The sequence below is a fragment of the Salvia hispanica genome, chromosome 3, assembly GCF_023119035.1.
Source record: "Salvia hispanica cultivar TCC Black 2014 chromosome 3, UniMelb_Shisp_WGS_1.0, whole genome shotgun sequence".
Lineage (NCBI taxonomy): Eukaryota > Viridiplantae > Streptophyta > Magnoliopsida > Lamiales > Lamiaceae > Salvia > Salvia hispanica.
Genome location: NC_062967.1, coordinates 25,597,060 through 25,619,265, shown reverse-complemented (window position 1 = coordinate 25,619,265; position 22,206 = coordinate 25,597,060). Strand labels below are relative to the sequence as shown.

Here is a 22,206-nt window from a genome sequence, read left to right as displayed (position 1 = left end):
TCTTGCATTCACCTACGTCGACAAAAGTCACAAAACCATCATTATTAATTTCGAAAACAAGTTTCTATTTCAGTCAAACTAAATATCATTTTCAAATTCACCAACGCACTATAACCAACCATTCATTTTGCGAAGCGATTTAAATCAAATACACCTTCGCTTTCAAAGAAATTAAGTAGACCAACTATTAACTGAAGGAAATGTTACATACGGCGAATACACAAAAATAATCTATCTAATTAGATACAAATATAATAATTTTTCATTTTAATCCACCCACCAAAATTATTACTCCATTTATCTATTTATAATAAATATTTCATTCTAATGAGAAAATGAGATATATAGAATTTCTATTTTCAATACGTCAACCATATCTCTTTTCATATATGTAGTTTTATATTTTATTTAATGATGAATATATTGTAATGCTATGCCGATAGTTTGATATATACAATTAGGATTTTATTAGAAGTGAGAATATGTTTGATCCTACAACCAACATACATGACTGAAAAAACGCATAATTTCCATAATTATTACTCCCTCCGTCCACGATTAATTTTCACTCTTTGACCAGACACGAGTTTTAAGAGTATAAAGAAAAGTTGGTTGAAAAAGCTAGTGGAATGTGATACCCACTTTTTTATATTGATTTTATAATAAAATGTGAGTGAAGTGAGTTAGTGGAATGTGAGACCTACTTACCATTTATAATAAAAATGGAGTGTGACAATTATTGAGGAACGGACCGAAATGGAAAATAGTGACAATTAATCGGGGACGGAGGGAGTAGTACTTTAGTTTTTTCGTGGCCCATTTACCCTTTAGTTATTAATATGATAAGTGTACATTGTTTCCATCTCTCAGGTACACGTGTGCGTCATTGGGAGATGGATTTCTAGCAGTCAGTAGGTTAAGGTCTCTCCATTAGCGGACTATTGAATATCCTGATTGAACTCTCTCATATGATATCGGACCGGAGTATGGGGGCTGCCAAGACGACAAAATCGTATTTTTTGCTGGAATGATTAATGATTAGTGTATGTTTATTATGTTCAATTGTAGAAATAATAATGTTACTAATTTAAAGGAGGGGCGGCGGCCTCGTGCGATTTTGGACGTTTGATATTAGTTTTAATAATACTACTATTATATAGTAGCCAAATAAAAATTGCTCTTAAATTTGCTACCTCTTGCAAGAAAATTACATTGGTGTAAACGTGGAAGAAAGTACGTACGACAATTGTTTCTTTTATCTCACTCCTCTAACTAGTGAAATAGTTCGTACAACACGAATTAAGTACGATTTGTTAGGAATTGCTAAAATTAAAAAGTTTAAAAGATCATGTAATTAGATATAAGAAAGTTTTGGGAAAAGTCAGATAATGTTGAAAGTTCGCGAATACAAATTGTGTTGCCATGTTTTTTATTGATATCACTAAAATTGTAAAACAAATACACCATTTTTATAGCTGGATTGATATGACTAAAATTGTGTTAATAAATAGAACAATATACTAATCAAAACTTGGCAATGGCATCCCAGCCAAGAAGGTATTGGGCATGCAAAAAGGAAAGGTAATGTTATTATTCGTTTCATGTATCGGAATTGGGGCGGGCCATTAAGGTAGAGCTATAAATTAATAAATCCTGGTGGAACTGGGCCGGCCCATTAAGACAAAGCTATACATTAACTAACCCTAGTTTCTCCTTAACAGACGCGGCACTTGCAGAAACCGAATCACATATCCCCAGAGCTCTTCTCTCCGCCGTCAGCCATGGTAATCTCTCCGATTCTCTCTACAACTAGCTTTGCTTTCTGCATGATTTATGGATTCATTGTGATACTAAGGTTTTGATGATTTTTTCTACTGTCGCTTATTTTCAGCAGAAAAAACCCCCAATTGATTCACCTCTAGAATTTTTATATGCATACTTCTGTGAACATTTCTGATTGATAAACCCTAGTTTTGCCGCCAACGTCGGTTTTTTGTGGGTAATTTTCTCACTCTCAATTTAAAGCTGTATTTATTTGTGGAAGCTGAAGGAAAATCTCGAGGTTGCTTGGAATTGGATAGATGTCATTTATTTGATTTTAGGGAGTGGTGATTTTGTGTGTGGATGCAAATGTGTGTAATTGATACCTGGATTAGGTCAGTTTGGTGCATCGATTTGTTTATGGTTAAGAGTAACATTCCATTAATCTCGCTGCAGCAATGAGCTTAGGATGTTCATAATTCATTCGTTGTTGTTTGTTGTTGAGCTTGATAAATGCTGTATTATCTCGAGATTGTAGGCAGGTAGTATTTTTGGGCTATTACTAATGAAGTAGTAGGTGATAATTTTAAGATTTTTGTGATGAATTTGCCGTTTTTTTATTATACTATATTGTTTTTTGTTCTGTTTTTTTTTTCTGATTCACGAACCCTTGTTCTGTGCTCGACTTCTGTTTCCTTTTTCTTTTGTAATTTGTGTTGTGTTTCGAGCTGAAATGAGAGCTTGTGTGAATGGAAGGAAAATCTCGAGGTTTCTTGGAATTGGATTATGATAGATGTCAGCATGTTTAGTTGGCTGTATGATTTTTGGCTCTTTACACTTAGAGGAGAAAGAAAGGTTATGCCAGTTTAGTGCATTGATTTCTTTCTAGGTGATATAACATTTCATTGACGATCTAAGGGTATTCATAACTCATTCGTTCTTTGTTGTTGAACATGATGAATGCTGTATTATCTAAAGTTCCAATTATTTTGGTGTGAGGCTGTTACTTTAGAGTAGTAGTAGGTTGTGCTTTCGAGATGGATGTAGTGTTTTTGATTATACTACTACATTTTGTTTTTGTTCTTGGATGATGCTAACTTATTTATTGTTATGTGTTTTCAGGTGAATGTTCCAAAAACTAAGAAGACTTACTGCAAGTCAAAGGAATGCAAAAAGCACACCTTGCACAAGGTCACTCAGTACAAGAAGGGTAAGGATAGCTTGGCAGCTCAGGGGAAGCGTCGTTACGACCGCAAGCAGTCAGGTTATGGTGGTCAGACCAAGCCAGTCTTCCACAAGAAGGTAGAAATAATTATCCAAATTAATGTCAGTTTAGTGAATGCGGTGTAGCAATCAATTAGTGGTGGTTATGTACTGTGAGTTTCACAAATAGCTGACTTCTTATCATATTCTGGTTAGGCTAAAACGACGAAGAAGATTGTGCTGAGGTTGCAGTGCCAGGGTTGCAAACATGTTTCCCAGCACCCAATCAAGGTTGGTGTTTTGTTGTTGCATTTTTTTGTTATGGCAGCAATATCACCTATCCTTGCTTAAAAATGATTTGTGCCTTTTCTTTTGCAGAGGTGCAAACACTTTGAAATCGGTGGAGATAAGAAGGGCAAAGGAACATCGCTTTTCTAAGCTTGTCGATTTGGAAGGATTCTTGTGTTTACTGCTTTGCTCTGCTGTTATTTTCGTCTTAACTTTTGCTTAGCTGATCTAGCTAAACATTAGATTAAAGCTCTAAGTTTTGTTTGCAACATATGGATCAATCATCTCAATGCTGTTTACTACTTGCAAGCTATTCGTTTAAACAAGTTTTGTTATGTGGCATGAGTTTTTACTAACCTAGATTTTGGCAGAATTGTTTTGAAATTCAATTTGTTAATTAAGTTGTTTTGGAAGAGTACACAGACAGTAATATGATTCAACATTGCTTATATAAATGGTTGTAAAATGCATGGTAATATTTGGAGAAGGGTACCTAACTAATCCATATGATTTGATGTCATGCTGTATGATTGCATGAAGGCTGAACTCTGGATGTTCGAAATATTTAGTCACAGGTTTTTACTACTCCACTAATTAGGACTTACAAATTTTGTTATCATAAATTAAATTGAAATTTGCGTACTTGTTTAATTCCGATCATGATAAAAACTTCAGTGCATCTGTTTATCTTTATAAATCGAAATAAGTACTTTTTCTAAGTTGGTTGCTCATATTTCAAATGTTACTTGCAAATATCTTGTATGGTTTCTACTCTCAACATGTAAAAGAAATCATCTTTAGTAATGAAAGAACGAAATATTTGCAGTTCAAATCAAATTTATTTATGAAAAAACTTGATTATCATTAAAAAAAGCAAAAAATATATAATTAAAAATAACACTCCCCATCCCATAAAAATATGGACATTTGGGATGAAGCCCGCCGGAGCAGCGCAGTTGGCAAAGGAGGGACAGATCTTGCATTTGGGATGGCACGAGAATATACACAATTGGTAAAGTAATAGGGAGATTGAAAGAAAAAAATAATTATACTATTATTAGTGGAGAATGAGGTCCACCTTATTAGAGAAGTAAGTTACCAAAAATAGAAAGGATTTTTTCATGTGACATCCCAAAATGGAAAAAATGTTCTTATTTCTATGGGATGAAGGGAGTAAAATTATATTGTAATCCCAAAATAAGAAAAAAAAAACAAATTGAAATTAAATGTATTTATTGGCGGAGGTGTTTATATCGGGCATGGAAATTAGAGAATACATATTTAATTAGTTAAAGTAAAATAAGAATAAAGTATGTGGAGAAAACAAAGCAAATAAGGAGAGAAACAATAAGATAGGGAACATAATAAAATAAATAATTAAAGAGAAAGTAAAATAAGAAATATTAAATGTTTTGATATTTGCATCACATTAACTCAATTGTAATGGAAAAGGAAGAAATAAAGTAAACAAATAAAAATCATACATATTTATTTTCAAATTAGTTAAAATCATAATTATAGCATTAAATCCTTGGCGCCATTGAAATCAAAAAAGTTTCCTATTGTTGATGACAACTCTCTCCCGCTTCACTTCTCAACAGCTACAAAACCCTCATTTCTTCTCCTTCTTTCTTCAAATCCCTATCTAATTCTCACCCTTTCCCCAACATCAGTGATCTGCTTCGCCACCTACCTTGTTTTTTTGCTGTAAACGATTGCCCAGAGTGGATAAAATGGCTAAATCGGTAACCCCAAATGCTGTATCAGTTATTCTGGCAAATCCATGCCCAGATTCTTCCTCTGATTTCCCGGAAATCATTGTACAAGTCCTCGATCTCAAGGCCACAGGCAACAAATACATGTACGCCCTCAGATTTCATTTTTATCTTTGCATATTTGTGGATCGCACCGCATTCAAACCCTTGATTCAATTTTATATTTTGTCAAATGTTATTTTGTGTTTAAGCATATGACTGGATCTTATTCGGTATGGTTTGATTTTTGATGCTTAGATTTGAGTCAATAGTTAGGATTTATGTAGAAATGATCATCGAAATTTTTTGAATTTTGTTTGGTTTGTGGAATTGTTACAGGTTTATGGCGAGTGATGGCAAAATGAAGGTGAGGGCTTTGTTGCAGTCAACTCTAGCGTCTGAAGTGATATCTGGAAACATTCAGAATTTGGGGCTCATTCGTGTTCTTGATTACACTCTCAATGATATCCCAACGAAGAAGGAAAAGTATTGATTTTGCTTGTTGCTCTGCTTAGCTTAATTTCCTGCCACACCTTTTTTTTTAATGTAAAAATGATTTTTGTTTTGCTATAGGTTCTTGATTGTGTCCAAGTGTGATGCTGAGTCGCCTGCGCTTGAGGCTGAGTATAAGGTCGAGGTGAAGGTTGAGGGTAGTGGGACTGATTTGAAACCGAACCAGGCAATGGATGTTGATGTGAAAACTATATCTGCTGGTATTCTGTTGAAGCCAAACCAGGAAGTTATGGCTAAATCTGCTGCTCAAATTGTTAATGATCAGCATGGAAAGTAAGATATAATGTCCTTGTTAACTACAAGAGCACTGGAATGTCTTTTTGAGGGATTTGTATCTTATGTGTGAAATGTGATTGATGGCAGTATGGCGCCAGCTGCACGAATGTCAATGACACGTCAAGTCCATCCACTTGCTTCTTTGAATCCTTATCAAGGAAACTGGACCATTAAAGTCCGGGTTACAGGAAAGGGAAACATGCGGTCTTACAGGAATGCTAGGGGAGAAGGCTGTGTATTCAATGTAGAGTTGACAGATGAAGATGTAAGTAAAGCATTAGGTTACTTGAAAATGTTAAGATTTTGTCAATAGTGTTAGTTATGTAGTAACTGAGAGTTGTGATTGTCGATTTTTTCAGGGCACTCAAATACAAGCAACGATGTTTAATGATGCTGCAAAGAAATTCTTTGATACGTTTCAGATGGGGAAGGTTTACTTCATATCGAAGGGAACCTTGAAATTAGCAAACAAGCAATTCAAAACTGTAGAAAATGATTATGAGATGACCTTAAATGAAAATTCGGAAGTGGAGGAAGACAACAATGAGGCAACCTTTCTTCCTGAAACAAAATTCAGTTTTACTCCAATTGATGAGTTAGGTCCATATGTCAATGGAAGGGAGCTTGTTGGTAGGTGACTATATTAAATCTAATGAATGCTTGATGCTCTAATGTCAGCATTGTAATGTAAGTTTTAACTGTTGCAGATGTTATTGGCGTGGTTCAGAGTGTGTCTCCTACAATGAGTATTAGACGGAAGAGCAACAATGAGACTATCCCAAAGCGTGATATAGTCATTGCTGATGAGACGTATGCTCCAACCATGTGTTATCGAAGTTTAGTCATATATATTTGTATACATATAGTTAAACTTGCGCCATCTTTTGCGATTTCAGGAAGAAAACTGTGGTGGTGTCTCTATGGAACGATCTTGCCACGAGCTTTGGGCAGGAACTTCTTGATATGGCTGATAAATCTCCTGTAGTTGCGATGAAATCTCTTAAAGTTGGTGAATTTCAAGGTACTGAAAGTAATGCACACTTTGTTGTTTATTATCTTAGATAAAGTCATCTGATCACCAGCCTCGGTTATACTATTCAGGTGTATCATTATCAGCACTGAGTAAAAGCATTATGGTAGTCGACCCTGACATGCCAGAAGCCAAAAAGTTGAGATTTTGGTAAGGAAGAGTAACTATCTCAATCTGAAAACTTGTACATACAACTCAGCTTATCTAACTCTATGTGATATTCTGATCTTTTGGTGAATAGGTATGATTCTGAAGGCAAAGACACTTCTTTGGCTGCTATTGGACCAAGCCCATCCAACAGAAATGGAGCACGTTCCATGTACTCTGACAGAGTTTCCTTATCTCATATCACCAGTAACCCTTCCTTGGGAGAGGACAAGGTATCTATCTTGCAATTCTGATATTTTAACATGTTAATCTTGATCTATCATCTTAATTTAACATGGTGCGTATGTTTCTTCTTTACAGCCTGCATACTTCTCCATCAAAGCATACATCAGTGCCATCAAACCCGATCAAGCAATGTGGTACCGTGCTTGCAAGACATGCAGCAAGAAGGTTACTGAAGCTGTAGGCTCTGGCTATTGGTGCGAAGGATGCCAGAAGAATGAAGATGTCTGCAGTTTAAGGTTGGTCTGCACATTGAATACATTTCATCGCAATATCAGTCACCTCACCAAATTTATTCACACACATCAATTCTTTGCTTGGTGCAGATACATAATGGCAGTAAAGGTCTCTGATGCAAGTGGTGAAGCATTTATCTCAGTTTTCAATGATCAAGCAGATAAAATGATTGGATGCACGGCTGATGAACTAAACGAGATAAAGCTTCATGTCAGCATCTCATCCATTTAGAAAAACCATTCACATATATATGTGCTTGGTTGCAGTAATAACATCTGATAAATTTGTTTTGTTGATGCATATATTTGCAGGATGGAGAAGCTAGTTATCAGAAGAAATTAAAGGAGGCAACATGGGTTCCTCACCTTTTCCGCATCAGTGTCACTACAAATGAGTACAACAATGAGAAGAGACAGAGGATAACAGCCAGGGCTGTTGCTCCAATTGATTATGCAACTGAATCCAAGTATCTGGTTGAAGACATGACAAAGATCAAAATATCTAAGAATCTGCTTAATTGATGACCTGCCTGCCTTTGAGCTTGTTTTTTATATTTGTCAAGGCTTGAATGAAGAGAGATGTGGTTAGGAATTATTGTAATATAAATATATTATGATCAGCAAAGTTTTGTTTTGATCAGCAAAGCTCAGTTTGGAAGTATCTTCACATTTTGTATGAATTAAAGTTTAACTTGAAACAGAAAAGGCTAATTCAAATTTTAATTTACTTGCCAGAGAGATGAAGGTTCGTTAGGATAATGTCAAAGCATTACACACTAGTATACATATACAATGAAATTAAAAAGGGACCATCTCTAAAAGAGAAACCATTAACCAACTATTTTTTTCTCTGGCAATGACAAATTCTCCCTTCCTAATTTTCTATCAAAGAAACAGAAAAATCTACATGGCAGATAAGCCAATCCAAAGAATGAGACACTATGGGTGTCTAAACTTGGTGATCATAGCTACGATTTTATCGAGCAGGTTATATGCATCCTCTTCTCCTACCGAGAGGGGACTAGTCCATTGCTGGTAATGATGGAGGCTCCCTGTGAAATCTGTAAAGAGTCCGTCAACACCGACCTCATTTATCCAGTACGCGTATTCACTATATGGGTCTTGGCTGAAGTTGAAGTGCAGATACGTATACTCATTCCGGAAAGTGTATGGATGTACCTGATCAACAGTGCAGCAATAAAGTTAGAATTTTGATGCAATTGATTTGATCCTCATTTTCCTGACATTTCTATGTGTTGAATTTGAGACCATAAATAAACTAGACGTGACGATTCCATGCACAAAAACTGGGAATACTGTTAAGTACTGGACACAAACACATCCGTACATACTGTCTGCAGGTTGTCGTAAGCTACTTGAACAAGAGCAGGGAAGCAATTTATCATTGATTTTTCGAAGAAGGGACATGTGCTATGTATAATCATGTAACATGAAGCAAATTATGTAACCAACATCATCAGTTGTTGAGACGAAATACTAATTTAAGAGATCACAACTGTTTCTCAAAAAAGTAAAAAAGACAAGGATACCTGAAGGTTACGGGCATGAGCTCTGGCTACAAGATCAGTTGGAGTTTGCATGTAATTATTTGATGCAGGAATAATGGTATCCTTCCAGGGCCCAATTCCCACGACATATTCCCTGATATACTCGAGATATTTATCCGAAGTGATCTCCCAGTATGACTGCATTCCAGCAACAAGTTAGTTTAACATTATAGAAAGCTATGGTAGATGGATATACTGAAACTACAAACCTGATTTGTGTCTTGAGTTGGCACTGTTGTGTCATCGATAAGAAATATCTTGGGAAGGTTGGTCAGTTTTGATACATAGGTAAGGGATGTGGGAGCAAATGACTGAATAAAAGCAGGTTGTTTCATCCATTGCTTGGACAAATAAGTGCCTTCATATCCATGTTTTTTTAGCGTGTCAACGAACACATCCTCAAACTTTTTGCCACCTGGCCATTTCACCTGTTGAAAAACACATGTAATTAAATTACAGGCTGTCTTGTACATATTGTATCGTAGAACTTGTCTCATAATAAAAAATCATTGATGAAATATTCTCAAAATTGGGTGAGCAGCAAGAGGTGGGTAGCTCACACGTTGATTGATGAATACTGGATTCTTTATCTCTGGATATATTCCAACAACCCTGGGTGCATCCAGAGCAATCTTAATGAATTCTTCGAATGTGATAATAGAAAATTTTCCTGCATTGTAATAGAAAATAAAAGCTCGATCAGACAACAAATGGTTTATTCTTTGTCCAGCATCCAAAGATAGTAATCCTTCATTTATATGAGCATTATGCGGTTGCAGAAAAGAGGTAATTATAGGGATATTTCAAAGCTTTGGACTGAATAAAAGAAGCTGATCATTAGAGAAGCCATGAATGTCAAGCACTAACCGTTGTACTGCTGATCACGGAACGCATATCTCTGCTTCACTCGCAACGTCTTTAACTCTCTTAAAGTGAAATCAACTGCATTTTTAATCATTGATATTGATAGTTAGAAATAAAGCGAAGCAATACAAAAACATGTAGATGAAGATCATCACTATTTCTATGCCATTTACAGCTAAGAAGCCTGTTTTTGGTATTTATACCTGGAAAAAAGCCTGTGATATTGGTCCCCTGAACCTCATAGGTCCTTTTACGTATGGCAAACTCTGTATGATTGAATACATCAGTAGTTTGATCGAGGACTACGTCATGGAAGCATATAAGAACACCATCTTTGGAGGCTAAAATATCTGTCTCTATGAAATCAGCACCTTCTTCAATAGCTTTCTGCAAAGTTTATTTTAGCACATTGAATAAGGAGGTGGACAGGAAATGAGCCTGACTTCAAATTCAATTCAGTAATCAACATTCAAGCACTGTAAATACAATGCAATTTTAATTTAAAAAAAAAACATTACTTAACCATTCTAAGTCAATATCGTGGATGCAACATAGCATACTACTGTTTCAAGTAACACATTTTGCAGTATTGATTATTCTAGTGAGAATAAAATCTTGCAGGAGTAAAATGCTAGGCAGCATCAAGTACTTACTACTAATAAAATATTTGCGTATAACACTGAAAATCCATACCAAGTAGGCGGCAGTGGTTTCTTCAGGAATTTCTCCATTGGAACCACGATGTGCAATGTTATATGCACGAAATGTTTGTAATGGTTGCCTATTTCTATCGTTTCTCCTGCTTGGGAGTGGGTAAAGAGCTCTAGCAGAGCACCCAACAATAAGTAGCAGAAAAACAAAAGGAACAAGGCCTGCAAAGCATAGACGAAACCAATATCAACATTCTAAAACAGTAAAAACACATTTCTCCCGTTTTTCAGTATTAAAGCACGACACGTGCATACGATGCATGAATTCCAAAAACATTACCTAAATCTCACACGTACAATAAAGATCAACACTTATGGCATGCAAAGAGGTCATAAGACAAGCATCAGAGTAATAAATGAGAGAATACACAGATCATCCGGGGTGAATCTACTACATATAAACGGAAAGCTACAACAGTTATTATGGTATATCTGTGGGAATTAAAATAAAATGTATAGATCAAAACAATATACTCCTATAATGAATCTTAGGTGAACTAGCATAATGTGATTTGTCTAGGGAAAAACCTAGACCTCATTCACAATTACAAACAGCAATCAAATGGAGAACTACAATATCTTGCTCAATGATTCCTTCTCCCATCTCATTGAAATTGCATCATTTCTAGTGCCCTATGCTAAAACTGAAGTAAAACAGCCAATTGCAATAAAACAACAACATATGCAAATAAATCATGCCCAAAAATCAGAATCATTTAGTCAGATAACCAGCAATCCACCTCCCTCTGCAGCTACATAATATCATAAACAACATTATCCATACCATTTCACAAAAAAAACAACAAAAAGCTGATCTTTATAAAAAAAATGAAAAATCAAAGAGGCACATCGAAATCCATGCAATATCTATTCGTGATAAAACAAAAAAAAAAAACATAATCTTTGGAAGAATTGTTGATGAGACTGACGGGGAGAAGCCATTGGGGTGCTGATCCGTTGAGACACCAGCACCTTGTTCTGCAATCCAAATGAATTAATGAGGGGAAAATCTTTCCTTCACCTCATTAATATATGCGTGTTTTTCGGATTTGATCTGTTTCAACCGCACACATTAAATTTCAAATCTTTAGCTAATCGCGCTTCACCCAGATATAGGCAATTAGGCATCGATTTACACGAGGCGATCCGAATATTCTTTGTTTCGATAATCCAACGATGCCTATTGAGGTGACTGGAGTGGACTGACCGTGCGATTGAAGGGCGTTGATTGATTTCAACGGCTCTGATTTATAGTCGACTTTAATCATGTCGTTTGGGATACATAATCATTTTATAGTGTGAGTTTGACTTTGATAAGATTTGTGTGGGACCTACCATAAGGCTCCAATAATGAGTAATGCTGACTCATGGGTGATTAATTCTTCAATTTGTTTTATTCGACTGGATTATCCTTACATCCACAATTCACAATGGGATAATCCGTTTTCGTATATACACAATTAGTAGTATTTCTACACAAACTAGCACATTTTTAGTTAGCATCTCCTTTAAAATACTCTCTCGGTCCTATAATAGATGTGACATAAGATTTTAGAAAATGTTATTTTGTATGTTAGGTGGTGAGAGAAAATTAATTTATAATTGATGTGAGTAAAAGAGAAATGTGACATCTTTTGTGGGACAAACTAAAAAGGAAAGTCTGACATCTATTATGAAACTGAGAGAGTAATTAGTATCATCTACTATTGAGGGTGTGCAATTACTTTAAGCAAACTTGTGAATCATACTACATGAGAAATCTGAACCACCAAGTAGTGACACCAACTAATACATTTAACTATACTCACATTTTAAGTCACAACACGTCATTGCCGATTCTTCTCATAAGGATACTCCCCAATCCATGATAAGTACTATATGACGTTTGATCAACATATATTTTAAGAAAATAGTTGGTGAGAATTGGTGGGTGTGTAAATGAACTACGTAAAGAAGATGTAAACTTTTTATAAAAGAAAAGTATTTACAAGGTTATTATACAAAGAAGAGTGATGGGTAATTATCCTAGAACTAGAATGTATTGTGGGCATCAAATAAGATGATTGTGGTATGGAAGAAAAAAGTACTCATAATACATAAATTTAACTATTTCATCAACTAGAATTAAATTATTAAATGCAAGTTCAAATGTTGGTTGGAGGCGACATTGCAACTATACCATATAAATGAAGCAGTGCGTGGATTGACCATAAACCAACTAGTGAATGGATTGACTCAATGACATAAATACTTTACCCAAGGTGAGACAAATTAAAGGGATAGTAGAAAATTTGTTTTTTGCTCATTCTCTTTGGATGGAGGAGAGGACGTAAATGCAAGGAAAATACTACAATGTCACATAAAACCCCAGTAGACGAATCAAACTTTTACAAGTGAAGCACTTCTTCCATGCATTTGCTAGTCTAAAAGGCGATCCATTCAAAGATCGTAAACAGAGGGGTACGGTGAAGATAAAGCAAACATGCGCCCAACTACTCCATCCTACTAACAAGAAGCTCAAACTCCTTGCCTGATCTCTCAAATACCCATCATATCACCATACTGGCGCATCAACACAATAGATCCAGCGAAAATACCTACTGCACGGAGTAATTTCTGCAATTTGTAACACAAATGGCATAAGCAATGAAACAGTGCTGTCTAAATAGAACAAGACTAACAAGAACAAAGTTTTAATCAGCATAAAGGTCTACAGCCGAAGGCCTAAGATTAAGCTGCAGAAAGGCGAGGACTTGAACAAGAGCAATATTAACTCACTAACCGCAAAATTCCATTCACAGATTCACTTGACCTCTCACATTCACAGGATAATCCAAAATTCATACAGAAAACACTCTAACTATAGTTATACCTTCTCATTATGCTAACTCTAAAACTGATACATGAAATGAAACAGTGTATCTACAGATACCTTCTCATAATTCTAAGAAAAACTCATACACAGAAGACTATGTCTACTCATTATTTCCAGACTCAAACTCATACACAAAATACTATGCATCCGTAGATAATGTGGCTTATAAAGTTCCCTTTATGTTTAGCTGATATAAATGCAGATATGGTCGTTTGCAAGCAAGTGAACAACTCATAAAGATCATATTTAGAACTCAAATGCATTCTCTTTCTGTCTTCAATTGTCAAACTATCACTTCATTAATCTATATATTGGGAACACTAAGATACAATATCCCAATTCCAAATTGTATTTCATCCCTGCACAAGCCAGCCAACCAATTCTAATTGTAGAAACACATAAGTCAAGCCCAAGTCACTAGCAGAAATGCAGAATCATTAAAATGCCAAATTCAACACTTAAACAAAATTTAAAAACAAGATCAATAAACCCCAAATACTGATCGACATATACTGAACTCAAAGAATCAAATTCACCAATGAACCTCATTTCTCCACCTACCGGGAGGAATCGAATCAGGAAAAATTTAAAATAACAACGAAATTTACGGTAAATGCACTTATGCAATCAAAACATTAACAGCGTAGCAGAAAAATTATTGAAAAAACAGATAAACATTGAAAAAAGAAGCAATTGCAGTAAATTACCACGTTGTGATCCCACTTAGCAGGATCGTGAATCTGGGAGTTCCAAAAAGCCTTGATACTGTCCAGAGAAATCGCTTTATCCGCCATTAAATCTTCTTCTTGAGAGGAAAATCGAATGAGTTGAATTTGGATTTTGGGGCTAGGGTTTGGACTTGTGAAGTTGCTCTGGGTTTTGGAATTTTGAAGGGAGAGGTTTTATAGAATTTCCAGTAATACCGGTAATATCCTTTAGCCCGGGTGTGCTGTGGCGTTTGCGTACGACGGCGGGCAGGGGTAGTTTCGGGACTGTAGTACTACATAAAAGCAAGTTATTTTCTTATTTCCTAAAATTATATTCACTCCTTTGCTAATTAATTGTCTCGGAATCTACTCAGATTTTAATAAATTAAAAACTGGAAAATAATTAATAGAATATAGATCTTATTTTTATATATGAAATTAGTTTTGTAATAAAATATAAATGAAGAGAGTTAAGAATGTAAAGCTAAATTATCAAAAATATAAATTTAATTGAATCAGTAAGTAAATTTAATTTTCGTTACATTTCTAAACTTATAGCATTAGGATTGAAAATGTATAGCCCGATAAAATTACAACCCGATCAGCCCGCAATCCATTAGGGCCAGACCCAAAAATTCGATGGGCTGGCCAAAAAATCCAATAAATTTTTAATGTTCTATTTGTTTGACTCTTAATTCGACACTTCATTGATTATTTTTATAATATAGATAACTAAAAAATAACTTTCAATTTTATATTAAATATACAAATTATATATTTAACTTTTATTAATATAATAAGACAAATAAATTGAAAACTTTAAGTTCACTAAAAAAAATACTACATATAAATTTCTAAAACATGCTTTAATATTTCTCGAAATATTATGTTTCATTTTGCACAAATCTCAAATATTAGTATTTGATCATATTTATGTTTGAGTTTAAGCATTTATCTCAAATTTATCATAATGAAATATTTTACATTTTATAAATATAACTAATGTTCATCATTATTTATTGGATTGATCGCAAGTTAATTTTATCAATAGCAACCCGATTAACCCGTTGAGCTAGCCCGAAACCCAAGCTTTTAAGGTTAGGGTTGAAATTTTATAACCAGAAAAAATCACAATCCACTTAGCCGGCACCCGAGTGACCTGCAATCTGTCTAGGGTTGGCCTGAAACCCGATGGGCCGACCCACTTGACATTCCTAGCTAAATAGCTAAATATCACTGGCACTGCAAAAAAAAACATGAGCTCAACTTTAACCTCAAACTATTACGAAAAATAAAAAAGCTCAAGTGTATTCCACATCTTAAATGCATCTATTCTTGAAAGCTTACGATACACAGAAAACTATGGATTTCTGTTGTTTATTGTCAATAATAATGAATTTTTTAATTGCAACTCATTTCAAATCTTAGAGAAAACTACTATTGTTCGATAAATAAAAAAATATCGTATGAATAAGGACTCTGAAAGACTTGAGAGTGGTTGTGCCAGCTGTAAAAAATGCACCTAAAAACCAAATATAGATGAATTTATATGGTCGTAACCAATATTTGACATAACAAAAACTGCAAAGATTAAGCTGCAGGGAGTCTTGTAAAGGGAACGATATCTTCACCTTATTGCATCCAAATATAGTAGCATTAGTAACAACTCTAACAAAAACAAATCTTCAAAACTATTAAAGGGAATGCCCTCGACTTCACATCTAGAAAGCGCATTTTAGTCTGGTGTGGCAGCACCTTGGTTCAGCTCAGCGAATCTCATGCCGACGCGCATAGAGTGCTTCAAGAACTTCTCCGCACACCTGCGAACACAAGTCTCTTCTTGCTTATCCAGAGTTTTGCGTCGGAATGTGTCCACGCAGTCGGTGAAGCATCTTTCCACCAGTGTATTATACATCCTTAAACTGCAGGACGAAAAGATGGGTTATTATTGCATACTAATCTATAAATAAGCCAATTATTCAGAAATGAAAGAACACCTAAGTTGCAAATTTAAGATAAATTTTAAAATCCTACTAATAATCTTGGTGGAAACCTAATATGAGAACTTTGTCAAACCCTTGCACATGAAAGTGTTAAAATATATGACTGGATGTGAGATGAGATGAGACTTAAACATAATGTATGGCCTAGTAATGTTATCATGCCAAGTGAACACCTCATCTAAAAGCCTAAGGCCATGCTTGGTATGATGGAATGAAGGTGGGAATAAAATGACAACTTTTTTTGGATTCCCTTTACATTTTCATTCAATTCCCTCATTCGTTCCAACATACCAAGCAAGTGAATGGAATGGAAATATGACACAATTCCTCTCTTACTTTATTCTATCTTCTTTCTCCTGCTTTATTATCACCCCACTTAACCCTCTAAACATCCTTTTCTTAAATCTTGGGTCATCGCAGGCAGGACAGAGGGAGTGTTATTTATTTTTTAGATTCCACATGGGCACAACAATAGTAATACTTGAGCTAGTAAATTATATAGCTTGAAAAGAGTGGCTTTAACAATTTATTTAGCAGCAATAAATTTATCCTCTCCCATTACAAAAACGCATACATACATATGATGCTGTACCATAAAACTAGGCAATCCTTATCCAACAAACTGTAATTAACCCTCTTATAATTCCTTGATGCTATGCTAATGACAGAGATCACTCTCAAGTCCTTGTAATCACAATTGTTCCCAATGGATTCAAAGCATAATCATCAACAAATATGTCCCAACCTCATAAGTCTATAAATTAGGGAGCCATAACTCAACTCAAGACCATGGTCAAAGGTAATAGTTTGAGTCCCACTTATATGTCATTCCACACTTTTATGTGAAAACAATGTGGGATCTGTAAGACCATGAAATTTTCCAAGTCATTTTAGCATGATTGTAGGGAGAGATTCCCACACTTCGTATAGAGTTAAGTTACACAAGGAAAACAGCAACATCTAAACATCTTCTACTACATAAACCGGTAATAAACATAATGATATAAAACTAGATCCTTAGAAGAGTAGTACAACTAAATAAAGTTAAAAAATTGGATGCCGGATGGCTTATCAAATAGGCTTGAAACAGAGCATTAATACTAGCATTGCTTGCTCCCTAAAGCAGCTTTTTTAAAACAAGTTAGGGCTCTCCATCCATATTATGGTATAGAAAGAAAATGGGCTTTCTACTAACATCAAATCCAGGACAAAAGGATAATATACATTTAGAAATGAGAATAAAGCAGGGCCAACTATGTAAGAGGATTAATGAAGAAACTCAAGTAGTCAAACATAGATTGTAGAACGGGATGCCGGGGATAGTAATAAAAAAAGTAACTAATGCATGGTAAAGAAAGGGATAAGATATGCATTTTCGAATACTTGGTGAAATGATTATAGTATGTTTGATTGATCAAATAAGGCTTGCATACTAGACAACTCTCACCCGTCCAACCATATCACAATGCTCATGAGTCATGACCACTCCCACAGTCCCACTCCATTAGAATCAATACTTAATACAATTATCACCCATCAAGCAATCAGCATTTCTTAAATCAAGGCTGCATAACAGATGCAATGACTTTAAATCAATTAGAGTTAACCATCTCAATCAAAATCAAGTAGAACAGTTACTAACATATGTCAGAGTTACATTCTCTAATATTATATAAGGATAGATCTAGACTTCCATTCGATAATTATTGTTAGCAAACCCTCCCCAACATCCCTAGCATATGCGACGATGAATCAGCCATCGAACCCCATTCAGCAATCAAAATAAATGAAAAGAGCAAATAATCTAGCCTTGAGTTCGCAAAATGGGATAACCGAAATGAATTGATACCACTGCTGAACAAGTCCACTTAATTAGTTGGAAATTCAGAAGCATTAAGCAAAATTCAACTAACTAATTACTTCCATATCAAGATCAAGCTCGGTCAAACTAAAATCAATCAGTAAATCCACAATAATTTAACACAATACACATTTTTTATATTTAAATCTCAAGCAAACTTCGATTCTGATGAGATGTTAACAGTTAGTAATATAATCTGCAAGATCCTATAGCATTAAATTAAAACACCACGAAATCGTTTTCCATTTCGAAATACTACTTCATAAAATCGTAAATCGACGCGCGTAGACTAGCAAATGTAAATTACCTGTCGCGGATTTGGAGCTGGTCGATCATGGAAGACATTCGGAGCTTGTCTTCATCGGGGAGAGCGTCCAAATCTCCAAGCATACTTTTGTCCATTGTCGATGAGTTTCTTCAACGCACAACCGAATATCCACTGAGTACAACTCTGTGAAGGTTTGAAGACTACTTCTAAAACCCTAGAAGCGCACATTGTCAAATGGTGCTCGACCTCTGTTTTGCTCTTCTTGTTTCGTAAATTACTGAATCACCCTTGACCAATATTTTAAAATTTGAATAAAATTATAAAGTCTTTAATAAAAATTTGAATAAAATTAACACACCCTGTATTAATATAATCGATTATCGCTCTAGCAGAGTTAAATCATGTACACACAATTTTCGATATCTTCAAATTTATGGATTTCAATTTCTTGGAAAATCAAATAAATTATAAAAAAATGGTTTTCTCAGTACAGTTTTGGGAATTCTATGTTCAATTTATTTGTTATAGAATATGAAGAATATCAACCTTTAGTATGTTCAAGACCAACAATCAACGAGTGAGTTCCTAAGAGCATCATCACCGCTGGACGTTCGCCGGGCGTCGGTCAGGCGTGCCCGGCGTCTGCCATTGGGGGAGGAAGTGAGGCGGACGAACCGTGCGGACACGGGAGTTCCACGGCGTTGGCGCGACGTCCGTCGCGAAGCCTACGGGACCTCCGCCGTTGTGGCATGCGGACGGGCGTCGGCGGCGGACGTCCTATGATTTTTTTTATTTTTTTTTATCTAATGAAATTATTTTGCATTTTGTTTAATTCCGTATTCGTGCCGAAAATTTAATACCGTATATTGTTTATTAATTCCGTAAATTGTTTTATTTGGTGAATTTGTGAATTTTTTTATTGCGAGAAGTCCGCGCGGGAAGGCTATGGGATGTCCGCCACTGTGCAAGGAAGGCTATGGGAAGTCCTTATGACGTGGCAGTGCTGGGAAGGCTATGGGAAGTCCTTATGACGTGGCAGGAGGTGCTTTTGGGAAGTTCGTCGGGAAGGCTATGGGAAGTCCTTCTCCACTGGGGATGCTCTAAGCTATGTTCATTTAAAGGTCGTGACGCAGAAAACTCGAATCCAAGACTTTTGACCTCAGGCATTATTAACCTCTCTGCCACTTAGCCAACTCGCAGATTATAAGCTATTTTCTTATTTTAGCTACAAGTCTACAACTCATATAATATATGGTTAATTTCTCAAAAGGTTACCAAACTAAGTGTTTGTAAAATTTTATATCAAAACTTAACTTCTTTTTTCAAATATAGTACTTCCTCTTTCCAACAATAGTTGTAATATCCCTAACTCAAATTATTATCAGTTTGTATAATTTTATAATTTCTAATCATTAGATATTATTATTGATATTATAGTCAGTGAATAATGTATAAGAAATATTTAATAAATTACTATGAGTATAGTAAAAAGGTATATATATACACACGTAAGATTAATATTTGTAAAGCATATAAATATAGTTATTTATTAGACTTTATAATCAAATGAAAGTAGCAGAGAAATATAAGTACATGCTAGAGGTATTGTGTACGTATGAGCGCCAAGTTTTAAATGGCTAAATATATATAAGCATGTAAATGCGTGTCGTCGATTTTTAAACAATAAAAATAGGAGTACTACTTTTGATATCCGTAATGTTTCATTTCTTTCAAGAATGTAAATCAAAAAGGAAAAGGAAAAGAAAGATTAGTGAAATGCGTGTACACTTTCATTAAACTACAAGTATAGAATATGTGTACCAAGAAAAGGAAAAGAAAGATTAGTGAAGTGCGTGTACACTTTCATTAAACTACATGCATAGAATATGTGTACCAAGTAGATATATGTGAATTTATAAATTGACTTTATTTGTATTTTCTTTACTTTAAAATAATAAGTGCATTTTTTATATATAAAATATGAGAGGACAGGTATAGTGATATAATACAGTGCATGTCTTGCACCTATATACGTGTATTTATTTGAAATCATTTACAAGTGGTTTAGTTAGCCCACGTAGGAGTATGCTCATTTTTATATGTACACATGGACAGCATAGTAACCAAAAAAAAAAAAAAGAAGAAGAAGAAGAGGGGAGAGAAAAAAGAGTACGTGCAAAATAGTAGAGGGAAATACAGTTGAAGAGATGAGAAAATAATGAAAAAAGAAATTGAGAGGAAAGGAAAAGCTTATCAGAACTCGCGTATATACACTATTTAAGGTGTGTATAAATCATATTTTTAATTTTACATGTGCTATATAGTTGATGTCTATGTCTTAAATTAAAGTGAATATATGGATATGGTGGAATATGATATTATATATGATTGGTGCAAATGATATATTTAAATATCGTATTGAAATTATTTGATTGAATATAATATGGATATGTAGTTGATCGAATTGATATGTTTTATTGATGGTGTTGAAAGTATGTGAATCATATGATTAAAGAAGATCTGTGACGGTAATGCCCTGAATCTGAAATCATAGAGGGACCTACGGGTTGAATTACAGAGGACCTACGGGTCAAATACAAAGTGGCGTATGAGCCAATTACAGAGGGACCTTTCAATTCAATTCCTATGAGCCAATTACAAAGGGACCTATAAGATCAATATCTATGAGTCCAATTACAGAGGGACCTTCGGGTCATAGCGGAATCCCGAACAGATACAAGGCTTGATCTGTCATAGAATAATAAAAAGGAATAGAGAGGCATATGCATATGGATATGAAAATATTGATGATATTTAATGTTTATGGTTACGTGCGATGATTTATAATATTTATAAATAAGCTAACAAATGTGGATTTTGTAACTATAGTATTCGGACGGTGATGTAATTGATACGTGAATTGTTTACTTCAACTTGTTGGTCCAAAGAATATGTTTGCTGTGGGATTGAAATTAAGTGTGAAATTTATAATTTTGTATTATGGATAGATGTATAACATATAGAGTGATGAGAGACTACTACATTTCAGAATGTTTGGATAGGTGTACCCAATAATGTTGGTTTGTTTATTTAACCTATTTGATAAGTCTTTTTACGTATATTGACATGTGAGTTAATTGTTTTGGACTAATTATCATAAGAATATACGTCAGGCGGGTTGGGGTGTGACAATAGCAGTCACATTTGTTGTGGGTACGAATTTTAAAAAATGTAAAGAATAGTGGATTAGAAAAGATAGAGGAATATGATGTTGATTTTATAATAGAATGTGACTAAAGTGAGTTAGTGGAATGTGAAACCTATTTAGAGCATCCGCAATGGTGCTTAGGCCAGCAATAGGCCAGCCATTCTCTCCCCGGCCACGTCAGCAACACTAAAAAATCCACCTGCCACATCAGATTTAGGCCAGCCATAGGCCAGCCGCAATAAAAATAATTCAAAATATACTATATTTACGGAATGAAAATTACGATTAAAATACGGAATTAAATTTACGACACATATACGGGAAAATTAATCCATTCCATTAAAAAAAAATACAAAGATTTTTAAAAAAAAGTACATGATTTTTTTTTTTTTAAAAAAAGGGGCTTCAACACACGAGCCCCGCCACTCTCTACTCCTCATCGCCGTCGCCGTCGTCCTCGTCGTCGCCGCCGCCGCCGCCGCCGCTGCGCCTCCACCCCTGGTATCTGAGCCCACGTCGGAACTCGCTAGCCGTGCCCTCGCGATTTCCAAATCAACTCGCATGCTCTCGAGCATCTCGTGAAGAAACATCTTCTCCGTGGGGTCAGTGGCGGTCTTCCACTCTTGGAAGACCTTGTACATCCGATCCCGCGTATGGTTACGCGAATGGAGAGTGTACTCGAGTGGGGCGG

At 35.2% G+C, this 22,206-nt stretch overlaps 5 protein-coding genes across 5 annotated transcripts; 2 read left to right on the top strand and 3 right to left on the bottom strand.

The window, feature by feature from the left end:
* The first annotated feature begins 1,674 nt into the window (after nucleotides 1-1,674).
* Nucleotides 1,675-3,587, top strand: LOC125211185 (60S ribosomal protein L44). The gene is made up of 4 exons (XM_048110891.1): nucleotides 1,675-1,784; nucleotides 2,884-3,063; nucleotides 3,181-3,255; nucleotides 3,343-3,587. The coding sequence occupies exons 1-4, from the start codon at nucleotides 1,782-1,784 to the stop codon at nucleotides 3,400-3,402; spliced, it is 318 nt and encodes a 105-aa protein (XP_047966848.1). The 5' UTR covers nucleotides 1,675-1,781; the 3' UTR covers nucleotides 3,403-3,587.
* Nucleotides 3,588-4,816: 1,229 nt separating this feature from the next.
* On the top strand, nucleotides 4,817-8,101 carry LOC125214706 (replication protein A 70 kDa DNA-binding subunit B-like). The gene is made up of 12 exons (XM_048115836.1): nucleotides 4,817-5,113; nucleotides 5,346-5,492; nucleotides 5,580-5,792; nucleotides 5,883-6,060; nucleotides 6,155-6,425; nucleotides 6,503-6,605; nucleotides 6,692-6,816; nucleotides 6,897-6,975; nucleotides 7,067-7,205; nucleotides 7,294-7,454; nucleotides 7,542-7,662; nucleotides 7,764-8,101. The coding sequence occupies exons 1-12, from the start codon at nucleotides 4,986-4,988 to the stop codon at nucleotides 7,971-7,973; spliced, it is 1,875 nt and encodes a 624-aa protein (XP_047971793.1). The 5' UTR covers nucleotides 4,817-4,985; the 3' UTR covers nucleotides 7,974-8,101.
* A 58-nt stretch (nucleotides 8,102-8,159) lies between these two features.
* LOC125214707 (glycerophosphodiester phosphodiesterase GDPD6-like) lies at nucleotides 8,160-11,737 on the bottom strand. Its single transcript, XM_048115837.1, has 8 exons — nucleotides 11,523-11,737; nucleotides 10,577-10,755; nucleotides 10,087-10,270; nucleotides 9,887-9,961; nucleotides 9,580-9,689; nucleotides 9,229-9,447; nucleotides 9,002-9,157; nucleotides 8,160-8,630 (listed from the first exon to the last, which is right to left on the bottom strand). Exons 1-8 carry the CDS (start codon nucleotides 11,533-11,535, stop codon nucleotides 8,391-8,393), a joined length of 1,176 nt encoding a protein of 391 aa, XP_047971794.1. The 5' UTR covers nucleotides 11,536-11,737; the 3' UTR covers nucleotides 8,160-8,390.
* Nucleotides 11,738-12,873: 1,136 nt separating this feature from the next.
* On the bottom strand, nucleotides 12,874-14,357 carry LOC125212144 (mitochondrial import receptor subunit TOM5 homolog). Its single transcript, XM_048112223.1, has 2 exons — nucleotides 14,176-14,357; nucleotides 12,874-13,209 (listed from the first exon to the last, which is right to left on the bottom strand). Exons 1-2 carry the CDS (start codon nucleotides 14,260-14,262, stop codon nucleotides 13,132-13,134), a joined length of 165 nt encoding a protein of 54 aa, XP_047968180.1. The 5' UTR covers nucleotides 14,263-14,357; the 3' UTR covers nucleotides 12,874-13,131.
* A 1,341-nt stretch (nucleotides 14,358-15,698) lies between these two features.
* Nucleotides 15,699-18,544, bottom strand: LOC125212248 (mitochondrial import inner membrane translocase subunit Tim9). Its single transcript, XM_048112356.1, has 2 exons — nucleotides 18,347-18,544; nucleotides 15,699-16,097 (listed from the first exon to the last, which is right to left on the bottom strand). The coding sequence occupies exons 1-2, from the start codon at nucleotides 18,439-18,441 to the stop codon at nucleotides 15,911-15,913; spliced, it is 282 nt and encodes a 93-aa protein (XP_047968313.1). The 5' UTR covers nucleotides 18,442-18,544; the 3' UTR covers nucleotides 15,699-15,910.
* Between the last annotated feature and the right edge of the window lie 3,662 nt (nucleotides 18,545-22,206).

Excerpts from the sequence above, each read along its gene's own strand:
- LOC125211185 (XM_048110891.1), top strand. Across the intron at positions 3,064-3,180 it reads AGCCAGTCTTCCACAAGAAG|GCTAAAACGACGAAGAAGAT; the intron begins GTAGAAATAATT and ends TATTCTGGTTAG. Across the intron at positions 3,256-3,342 it reads TTTCCCAGCACCCAATCAAG|AGGTGCAAACACTTTGAAAT; the intron begins GTTGGTGTTTTG and ends TTTCTTTTGCAG.
- LOC125214706 (XM_048115836.1), top strand. The coding sequence starts at position 4,986 with ATGGCTAAATCGGTAACCCCAAATGCTGTATCAGTTATTCTGGCAAAT. Across the intron at positions 5,793-5,882 it reads GTTAATGATCAGCATGGAAA|TATGGCGCCAGCTGCACGAA; the intron begins GTAAGATATAAT and ends GATTGATGGCAG. Across the intron at positions 7,206-7,293 it reads CTTCCTTGGGAGAGGACAAG|CCTGCATACTTCTCCATCAA; the intron begins GTATCTATCTTG and ends TCTTCTTTACAG.
- LOC125214707 (XM_048115837.1), bottom strand. Across the intron at positions 9,158-9,228 it reads CAACTCAAGACACAAATCAG|TCATACTGGGAGATCACTTC; the intron begins GTTTGTAGTTTC and ends GCTGGAATGCAG. Across the intron at positions 8,631-9,001 it reads CTCATGCCCGTAACCTTCAG|GTACATCCATACACTTTCCG; the intron begins GTATCCTTGTCT and ends ACTGTTGATCAG.
- LOC125212144 (XM_048112223.1), bottom strand. The coding sequence starts at position 14,262 with ATGGCGGATAAAGCGATTTCTCTGGACAGTATCAAGGCTTTTTGGAAC. Across the intron at positions 13,210-14,175 it reads CTAAGTGGGATCACAACGTG|AAATTACTCCGTGCAGTAGG; the intron begins GTAATTTACTGC and ends TACAAATTGCAG.
- LOC125212248 (XM_048112356.1), bottom strand. The coding sequence starts at position 18,441 with ATGGACAAAAGTATGCTTGGAGATTTGGACGCTCTCCCCGATGAAGAC. Across the intron at positions 16,098-18,346 it reads CAGCTCCAAATCCGCGACAG|TTTAAGGATGTATAATACAC; the intron begins GTAATTTACATT and ends TTCGTCCTGCAG.